Raw genomic sequence first — 10,795 nt, 5'->3', positions numbered from 1 at the left:
TGGTCTGCCTACTGAGAAAAAAAAAAAAAAAAAAAAGGAAAAAAAGTCTACTTCCTTTTTAAAGTCGCACGAGAAACCACAAGGAGGCAAAAAGGTACGGACAGAAAGAGCGAATACAGGTTTGTCGTGCTGTTTCGGAGGGAACGCAGTGAGGGAGGAACTCAAGTGTGGAAGGGAGGGAGGGATAGAAAAGTGAGGAAAATTAACAGGGTAAGTCGTAAGTCGGTCGTTACTTTTCCCCCCGCGAGAAAATAAAATAAAAAAGGATGTCGGGAGTGTTCTCACATGAAAAAGCACAAACCAATTTTGTGTTCTTTTATTACTAAATATAGTGCAACAATAAACATTGCATTTCTTTTGCCCTTTTCCACTCGACTTTCGGAGGAGGATGGCATGGGGGGGGTTCACAATACCTTCTTCGCCTTTTTTTTGTTCTGCTCTTAAAAATTGCTGGAGACGAAGAAGACAAAAAGAAAACAAAAAGAAAAAGGCATACAATGCCTGTCGTGTCTCTGTCCGGTCCTCTCGCCTCATTTGGGGGGGGGAGTGGGGGGGGTCGGATTTCGGGGGCTCCAGAGACTTAAACATAACAGACCCTGCTCCGAAAACAAACAAAAAAAAAAAAAAGAAGAGACGTGTTGTGGTGTTTTTCGGGCAGCATGTAATTTGAGAAAAAAAGGAGAAAAAAAAAAAGGCAATTTTGCTACACCCTTCCATGATGGTGGCAAACCACTCCCTCCCTCCCTCCCTCCCTCCCTCCCCAAACCCTCCCCCACCCCCGCCCCCCCCGCCCCCCCCGGAGTCAATTAGCCAAATCCTCGAGGAATAAAAACCAAGGTGTCTAGACCAGGGTGGTGTGCAGGAACAGCTGTAACTCTTGGACTGGTCAGGGGCCTCAGAAGGCCTGCTGGGCCGGGTTGTAGTTGAATGTCGTTGGCACGTGAGGCCTCTCTTCCAGCTTGTCGTACTCCAGGTGGAATTCCTTCAGAGCGGGAGAAACAAAAGACATTGAGGGGCGGTGGGACCTGAGACTAAATCACACTTTTAACTGCAACGGTGTTTTGCAGTCATGGTTTAAAATGGTCTCAGACTTAGCCGTAGTCCTGGTTAAATAAAAAATAAAAACATCTGATTTCCAGAAGGAAGATCAGAGCTAATCTGGGTCTAAGTGAAGGCTTGGATGAAACCTGGCCAGAGGCAGGTTTATATTTGGATTAATGGATGTGGGTCTCCAGGTCAACTTTGGCAGAGAAAATGGACTATCTGGACCAAGACCAGACAAAAGGATGTAACGAGTCCTTCATTACCTCAGTCAAGGCATTTTTAAGTTTTGGATTTAAGTAGGATTAGCCTCGTCCTGATTTGGATTAAACCCTGTCTGCAAAACCTCCCCATATCGTTTATAATTACATTTATTTTATGTTAACACACTTTGTTTATTTCATTCCTTTTGTTATATTGTATATGACGACATTTTCATATTTTTTGGGTCATTTCTATTTATTTTCTGTGCACTTTTAAGATACAATGTTGTTTATAATTAGATTAAGTGTATATTGTCATCTTTTATTCTGTACAGTTATTGAATATTTGCACATTTGAATTGCCTTTTTCTCTCCATAGCTTTATCATTATTTCCTGTTTTTTATGTAAGCTACTGTGATCCTGCAATTTCCCCCCGGGAATGAATAAAGTATCTATCCATCAAGAATATCTATATATTAAATGTTGTCTTTATGGCTTCATAGACTGTTCTTTTCAACACAGCTTGGTCATAACATGTACATTACTAATGATTGTTTCTTGGATGTAAATGTTTATTTACACACTTTTTTTTTAATAATAATATATATATATTATTATTATTTTTTTTTTTTTAATCGATATAGAGGCTTCAGTCATAAAATATTGCACTATTTGACTTTAGGGCCAAAGGAAGCAGACGGGTCTGTAGCTGGTACCTTGGCTACTTTCCTCCAGTTAAGACAATCAAAGAAGTAATAGGTTCCCCTCTCGTAGGTGTTGGTCTTCAGTGTGGGCTCCATGCCGGGCGCTCGCGTGATCCACACCCGCTCCTCCTTGTGGTACCGCCAGTCCCGGTTGAACCTGGGAGACAATGAGACAAAGGAAGAGGGATTTACGAGGTTGCAGGTCGCTGCGATTTAGCTTCAGCTACAAACTAAAACTATTTGAATTAACTAGTAAGACATTATTAGACAGTTTAACGGCAAGTTTAACAAAATATCAATGATTCATGGCTGTGTTCCACAATGGAAGAAGAAACTGCCAGCGAAAGTCATACACCGGGGAAACACACTTTTTGTGACTCAGTCACAAAATTATGTACACGAAATAAAAGAGCATTTTCCTCACCTAAATGAAATGCCACTGTAGCCACAAGTGATTTTAAACATTAAACTCTGTATTAAACTGTTTTTAAACCAAAATTTGTTCAATAATTTTTTCCCCTGGGATGTCACATTCGACATCACGAACACATCCCAGGCATGTCATGGTTACAGTGTGATTGGGGGAAAAAAAACGTAGAAGCAGCGCGCCGTATCCATGCCCGCACCCACGCCACAGCAGCGCATCGAGCCCGGTCCTTGGGCGGTGGGGAGGGGAGCGGAGCGGAGACGGCCCTCCAGCTCGGAGGCCGACTTGGGGAAGTGCTGGAGTGGCTCGGAGCCCAGTGGGGAGCGTGGGGGGGTTCTCTGCTGAGGTCTCCACGGAGCGATCCCCACACTCAAAACATTTCATGGTCCCACATGCAGGAAAAAGTCAATAACTTTACTGATTTGGGATTTTAAATGGGATATGAAATGATCAAATGGAACTTCAACACGCGTCGCATCGTGCAGGTAAAGGGCAGCAAATTAGTGTCTACCCGGGTGTCTTGTTTCCATCACTGCCGCTAGGAGTTGGAGCCGGTAAAAAGCTGTGACTATTGCAGGGTCATTTGTCCCGGGGCTGAATGCGGGGGGTAATCTTTCCCACTCAAGGGAAAAGGCAGATGTTAGCGGGTTTTTTGTGCAGTGGAAAAGAGGAATTAGACTGGATTTGTTACGTGAAATATTTTTGTCACGCAGGTCAGATGGTAGACTAAAAAGCTAGCAGAAGTTCTCATTAGGCTTCGGCGAGGGGGGGCAGCGATTTATGATTCTATGTGGAAGGGGGGGCGTGCATATAACATAACTTAATGCGGCCTCCCCATTACAGAAGTGCAGGATTTATTATTTACAAGTTAAGTAATTACACAAAAACATCTAGTTTTTACTAGATTAAGTCCCTATTTTGCACACCACTGTCTGAAAGAGAAATAAAAGAAACTCCATTCAATTCTGATACCTCTTTTCAACTGTGAACGTTGGCGTGTAAATAGACAGGAATATCCGTCTATCATTTCATCTGAATTAGAATCCAAAATCAAAATCAGAAGTTATTGACTTTTTCCCGCATTTGGGACCATAAAATGTTTTGTGGGGAGTGTGGGGACCACTCGGTCTGCGCACAGAGTGGAGAACCCCCAGGTTCCCTGCCGGGCTCCAAGCTACTCCAGCACCGCCCCAAGCCGGGCTCTGGACAGGAGGAGCATCTCCGCTCTGAGCTGCTGAAGGACCAGGCCTGATGCGTGTGCACTGGTAATTTTTACGTTTTTCATTTTCCCATACAGGTAAGAAACTAAGGAGACTTAAATAAATTCAAGATGAAAGAAATTCCATTTCTGCGGTCGTAGTTCACTCAGACAATAGACTTTACAATGAGGGTTAGAAGAACACAGTCACAATGAGAGGGAAAACATCACAGTAATTTTATATATATATATATATATATATATATAATATTTATCACGCAATACAAGAACACTGTTACTAATAATCAATAATAAATCCAACACAGCTCTAAGTGGAGAGGGCGAGAGCTGCTCTCTCCCTCTCTCCTTCTATGCTCTCACTCCTGGAAAGGGAGAGAAGTGGCAGAGGAAGAGAGCAGCCTCCCTCTCTTCCTCTCTGCTCCCGCTCTGAATCAATCAGTTTTGAAACACAGTAAACTTGACTTAGAGTTTCAATGTTCGGATTTTCCCTAGCAGATAAAAAAAAATAGTCTTATTAATCGTCAATATGCCCAAGCCTAATTCTCATCATGAATAAAATGTCAATTTGTGGATATAGAGTCATATTGTGACAGTTTGTATGGAAATCAAATCATGCCAGCCCTAGTACAAAACCTCAAGCTTTCAACCTTTCACCAAATATACAGAGTCCCAGGAGGTTCGCAAACAGAGTCTACTCACAGCTCCACCGCTGCCAGAAGCTGCAGCAGGTCTCCTCCGTTCATGTAGTACAGGTAGAACAGCAGGTCTTCCCCGTATCGGGCCAGTTTGATAGCAGCCAACTAGAGCACCGGACCGGACCAGACAGGGGTTAGAGCCAAACCTACCGCCACAGTACGCACACTGCTGCTGTTCAGGAGGAGCCCCTTACCTTGTCCCTTATGTGGATGTTGGTTAGGTATTCCGAAGGAACATGGAAGTCTGGGGAATGAGGAGACAGGCGCAAATTGGAGTTAAGTTACTGGCTCTAAAAATGACCGGCCCTGCTCGGTTATGTTGGCACACCGAAAACAATGCTTTCATTCTGAGAGTGGACCTCGCTGCCAGGCTTTAAGCTGGTTAGAACGGAGAATGTCTCATGTGGCAAAGAGGGTCCACTGGTGCGTATTGATAGTCTAGAACAGAGGCTCTGCACCGTTGTATCAAGGGCCTTTGATTTGATAGGCATTAGGCCGCAGACCCCATTTGATAAGATTTTGTCTCTGGGACCCCAATCTAAGAAGTTTTTTATTTATTTATTTTTAAGATATGATTTAGTCCAAACTTCCATAGCGGTCTATACTATACTTCGAGAGATAGCAGTGAAACTAGGATCAAAAGAGTTGTTGTACATTCTCTATGGTTCTAATGTCTTGTAAATAAATATCATTAATATTAATCGTTTTACTAGGGATCCATCCAAAACGAATTAATTCATTACAAAGCCGACAAAACAAAGAGCTTAATAAGCAATAGCAACATAAATTAAATTCAAAGAACTTTGTAAAGCATTCAACTTACTTGGTAATCTCTTCAGACTGGCTTTGAATAAACTCTTTCAAGTTGCTTGTTATTGTCTTAAAAAGTTATTTTAAAAAAAGTTCTTGTTGTCTAATCTCTCACCGATGTCTTGGGGTCGACACGGTGCTGAGGCCCATGGAGACGCGAACTTGGGATACAGATTTCTGTCGGGAAACAAGATGGCGTTTGTTTATTTCGATGGAGGCTGAACAGATTGTACGTTCCCACTCGGCGGCCATCTTACTCTGGCGAGTTGAGGTTGAGTCCCAGTGTTGTGAGGTCGCTGCCCAGCGCCAGATGGACCATGCCAGGATCCGTCTCCGCAGCCCGGATAAACGTCAGGAGTCCGATCATCCCAAACTGGTCTGTCACCATCCCGGAGGGAATGTTTGTCACTCGACCTGCAATGACGCACCACACATTGGAGGCCCGTTTACTAATTTTAATTTATTTTTTGGGGTGGGTGGGTGGGGCTTAGATAAATCGAGTTAAGATAAATCAAGATTCCGGACAGGATGGTCCAATTATAAATGTCATATTAAAAAGATTATTTGTACATATAAGCAGTTTAGACGTCTATAAAACAAAACAAAAAAAAAAAAAGTTTCAATCATGATGTTCTATTCACCCAAACTAATAGGCTGAGGGTATAACGTTCAGTAAAATGTATAAGACTGGATCTGGCCATTGCTCTGTAATTGGTTTTGGCAATGAGTAAGTGGCATCCGTGCATCCATAATTTACATTCAAAAGGCGATGCATCCACTTTAATTGCATAAAATTTGTGACCTCTTAACGTCATAAAAACACTGTGCCATCATCCACAAAACCCCCTGAACCGCAGGGTGTATCCCAAACAAAGGATTTGGGATTTGGGAGGGATGAAAGAGTGCAGGTGGAGCCGTGATTGGCTGCCAGGTCTCACCATCGGGCAAAACCTGAATGCCTTTCTTCTGGTTGTTGTTCTGTGCCGAGCCTGTCTTGTCTCCCGGGAACTTGGGCCCATCTGCATTGGATGCGCTCTTTCCTGTAGAGTTTAGGTTCTGAAGGGGGACGACCAACAGTAAGCTGGAGAAATGTATAGACGGAGAAAGGTGTTTTTAATGCAGGAAGGACGCCCCCACACTCACACTTTTGCTGTCGTCGTTGCTTAATGTGGGGTCCTTGTAGTTTGGACCAGGCAGCGCGGGGAAGTCCTCGTTATGGATGGAGAAATCCTGCGTCTGCTCGGTTGACGGTTTGGTCACCATGCCGACTGGAGAGGAAGCAGAGGGAGAGCAACTTAGCCACCACAACGTGGCAAAAGTCTATTTGTAGTCTCTCCCGAGATGTCATCTTTAACCAGGTTTTAAAGTTTATATATAAATAAATTGCTATGGCTCAGTACATGAGGCCAGTCTTTGACCGTTTGACAGTCTTGGATTTTGCTGTTGTAAATAGTGAAGATAATCTATAAATGTTCCAACAGTGCCTCAGAACTAAAGTCAAATTCATTAGGAAAAGTAAAAAAATGTTGTATGTGACCAAACCATGAGATTTCACTTTTGGATGTTGGCAAAGGTCAGTGCCTAAAATTTGACATATTTTTACAAAACCAGACAAAAAATAAACATATATTTTCCTCGCATGGGTATACAGCCTAGGTGTTGATATTACAAAAAAAAATGCCTTGTCTTTTTCTACACTCTGGGATTCCACCAATTGGATTCTCTTGCAGAGTTTGAATAATTTCACATAACATAACATTTCTGGCAATTTATGTATTGACCATTTACAGTAAAAATCAACATGTGGTGGCATATTGAGAATTGGGTTGTCTGTCTAGAAATATTCAATCATTTCCATAACCAAATTTTAAGACAAAATTCCTTAATTAAAAAAGAATCGCAGTCTCCCTGTTTGATTTAACACAGCCTCTATGTTATAACATTAACCCCATTCTGAAGGTTCTTAGGGGCATCGAATGCAAACTACCTCAATCTCCAAATTAGCACCCTACCGTAGGGAGCCCGTCCGGCTAGCGGGTTGAGCAGTGGCGTGGGGTTCCCGCTCCCTTCTCTCCGACTCCTGTCCGCCAAGGCCGGGAAGTCCGACAGATCCAGCCCCGTTACGTTTTCACTTCCGTCTGTCGACACACAAAAATGTAGAGCCATGTAAACCAGGAGGATACATTAGAACTAGTGCAATAATAAGATGCCAAATACGGATTTACACTTATTTGCTTAGAAAAGACTACCATGCAAAAATCAAACATAAAGTCTTATTACATGTTATTGCAGTGTTACACAGAGAAGAAAAAACAACCACAAGATGTAAAAGCCACAAACCTGTGCCATTGAAGATGTTGCTGGATATAGAGTTGTTCATCCCAAAAGCTTGGTTACGGTTCATTCCAAATCCTGACATGCTGGAGGGAGAGGGAGAGATTGCTTCAAACCACTACAATAACGTAAAACTAGATGGGTTTTTTTGTTGTTTAAAAAGGTGGACATGAAACAAACAAGCAATTAAAATACATGCCATCACATCAATGATAACCTACGACTGATAATATATGCCACAAATACGCACCGTGCAAAAGATACGAGATGCATACATAACATACGGTTAATATTAGCGTACGTTTTTACCTCGGGTGTGAATCACCATTAATTTGTGTGTGTGTGTGTGTGTATATGTTGGAACGCTCATCTACCTGTTGATGGTGAAGGGCTGGCGTGCTGGCTGTTGTTTGGGCATGCAGATGATGCTCGGGGAGCTGCGGTTTGGGCTTCCCAGCCCAGAGCTGCCCATACTGTTGGTCCTGCCTGTCATCCCAATGCCCTGGCCGACCTGGGAGTGGTTCAGCATGTTCCTCGAGTTCATCGGCAAAGTCCCCCTAAACGGGAGGCGGACCAGTTCAAACCGAGTTTATGTTTTAAGTTTGAGTTACTATCCCATCATGCGGCGTCCTCACAAAGGCCAACACCTGCTACACACCTGCTTGGCGACGGAGGGGTATGGAGGGACATGGAGGGCACCCCTGTCGTGGGGGTGATATGACTCGGTAGTTGGGTGCCTTGCGTTAAGTTCCGATTTAACTGAGGTGTATTGTTGCTCATTCCCCGTATCGAGAATCCGAGAGCACCTGGTGAGAGAACAAAGGAGGAGGAGGTAAAGACTCAAACAAAGGAATATGGCAACAGTACTTCTTAATGCATCCCTTCGCCGGGAATTCATTGTCACGGGTGTCCGGATTTAAAGGGGGATCCGATGCAGACTCCCCAAATAAATGGCACCATCTTATCAACGCAATACTTATCCAGCTCTGGTTAAGTTACAGCATTATTTTTTTAAACTTCCAAAACAACTTAAGCTCACTTTGTGGACCGTACAAACTGGCACCGAGCTGTGACAGTTGACCTGATGATGACGGTGATGGAGACGACAGCATCTGGGGAAAGGGAGGAGGAGCGGCTGGTTAGGTTAGGTTCTTTCGGGGGACAGTTAACCCATGCTGAGGCCGACACGGAACTTACGTCCTTATCCGACCGATGCGGAAAGATGGACGGCTGGCTGTAGTACATGCTTTCATCAGGAAAGTCGTTGTCGACCTCAACAAACTCTACAAACTTCTTTCTAGAACCGAACATGCCTTCGTCACCTATGGGGGGGGGATAAGGAAAAAACACATCAAGTTTATGCTGCTGTTGTGACCCAGTTGGAAAACAATGTGTTTAAAAAGAAGTTGCCACAGGAAAATATGGTTTTAAGATTTAAAAAAAATATATAATATCCAAATTAGAAAATAACATCTAATACATGTATAAGCAAAATACAACCCCCCCAAAAAATCCATACTCATAATATGCATGTATTTCAGAGTTGACTTGGCCAACTTATTCGGAAGGGTACCCACCCTGTCTCTTTCAAGGCATTAGATACATTTTGGGGATGGATGTAAATAGCATCACCAACAGGCAAGCTTTGTCTGGAGACATCCACATTATTGTTACATTGCCCCGTTATTATTTAATTATTATATGAAGCGCCATCACGCTCAATAGTTTAAATTAATATTTTTCTCGACTTGTGTTACATTGGGTAGTTAAAGTGGGACATCGGCTATTCGGACTATCGATTTGAAAGGAGCGTTTTTATTGAAGAAAACGGGTGTAATCGAGACTTATTGGTGCCGTATCCCCACGGCTAACAGGCTAACGCTGCTTAGCCCGATGCTAGCTGGAGCGAACACATCCACACTCATTTTCACGCTATCTTAGCTTAGCGGGCTGAATGTTAGCCTTTAGCCGGAGCTAATCCCTGTTATGTGCTGGGTCCCGGTCCATCCCGGTTAAACCGTCCTCCAAACTAACAAAACGGCGCCAGCAAATAAACAGCGACAAATACAAAAAAAAAAAAAAAAAAAAAGCTGCAGAGATTAACCAGGGCCTGGTTCCCCCCCGTTCCCCCCGACCAGCCAGCTGGCTCTGCGGCTAGCAGCAGACACAACAGAAGCAGGGACCGAGCTGGATGCTGCTCGGCCTTTTCTCCAACAAAACGGGAGAAAAACGCCAAGGTCCGCGAAGACGGGACGCTGGGTTCTCTCGCGGTGCGCGGTGCATGAAAACACCCGGACGCCGACGGGAAAATATCGGAAAATATCTCACCGCATCAATTTCCCTTCTCTTCTTGTAAATCCAAGATGGCTGTGTGTATTCTGGATGTAAAGAACAGCCTTTACCCTCTGACCTCCCACCCCGTGGCCCGCTTCCGCAGCGCAACAACCACTGGCATCACAATGGACGAAACCCCAAATGAAAACACATCGACACGCAGCTGAACACACGATCCAGGGAATTAAGAAAGAAAGGGAATTTATTTATTTATCTGGTTGTTTGTTTTTTTGATTATTTCCCACTCACACGGTGGTGGAGGAACCACTTCAGTGAAAGTACAATACACAGCGAAGCACCTGGAGTATTAAAACATGTGCACCTGAAGTATTAAAACATGTGCACCTGGAGTATTAAAACATGTGCACCTGGAGTATTAAAACATAAGCACCTGAAGTATTAAAACATGTGCACCTGGAGTATTAAAACATGTGCACCTGGAGTATTAAAACATAAGCACCTGGAGTATTAAAACATGTGCACCTGGTGCATCTGGAGTATTAGAACATGTGCACCAGGAGTATTAAAACATAAGCACCTGGAGTATTAAAACATGTGCACCTGGTGCATCTGGAGTATTAGAACATGTGCACCTGGAGTATTAAAACATAAGCACCTGGAGTATTAAAACATGTGCACCTGGTGCATCTGGAGTATTAGAACATGTGCACCTGGAGTATTAAAACATGAGCACCTGGTGCATCTAGAGTATTAGAACATGTGCACCAGGAGTATTAAAACATCTGCACCTGGAGTATTAAAACATGTGCACCTGAAGTATTAAAACATGTGCACCTGGAGTATTAAAACATAAGCACCTGGAGTATTAAAACATGTGCACCTGGTGCATCTGGAGTATTAGAACATGTGCACCAGGAGTATTAAAACATAAGCACCTGGAGTATTAAAACATGTGCACCTGGTGCATCTGGAGTATTAGAACATGTGCACCTGGAGTATTAAAACATAAGCACCTGGAGTATTAAAACATGTGCACCTGGTGCATCTGGAGTATTAGAACATGTGC

General features: G+C 43.4%; 1 protein-coding gene across 1 annotated transcript; it reads right to left on the bottom strand.

Moving 5' to 3' along the window:
• Positions 1-802: 802 nt before the first annotated feature.
• Positions 803-9,825, bottom strand: cnot2 (CCR4-NOT transcription complex, subunit 2). The gene is made up of 15 exons (XM_080002257.1): positions 9,763-9,825; positions 8,632-8,756; positions 8,474-8,546; positions 8,093-8,240; positions 7,809-7,991; positions 7,441-7,520; positions 7,113-7,238; positions 6,244-6,368; positions 6,039-6,156; positions 5,358-5,514; positions 5,216-5,277; positions 4,485-4,534; positions 4,295-4,395; positions 1,962-2,106; positions 803-982 (listed from the first exon to the last, which is right to left on the bottom strand). The coding sequence occupies exons 2-15, from the start codon at positions 8,743-8,745 to the stop codon at positions 896-898; spliced, it is 1,569 nt and encodes a 522-aa protein (XP_079858383.1). The 5' UTR covers positions 8,746-8,756; positions 9,763-9,825; the 3' UTR covers positions 803-895.
• Between the last annotated feature and the right edge of the window lie 970 nt (positions 9,826-10,795).

Source organism: Zeus faber (genome assembly GCF_960531495.2).
Source record: "Zeus faber genome assembly, chromosome: 6".
NCBI classification, from domain to species: Eukaryota; Metazoa; Chordata; class Actinopteri; order Zeiformes; family Zeidae; genus Zeus; species Zeus faber.
This window is presented reverse-complemented; position numbering and strand designations above follow the sequence as displayed.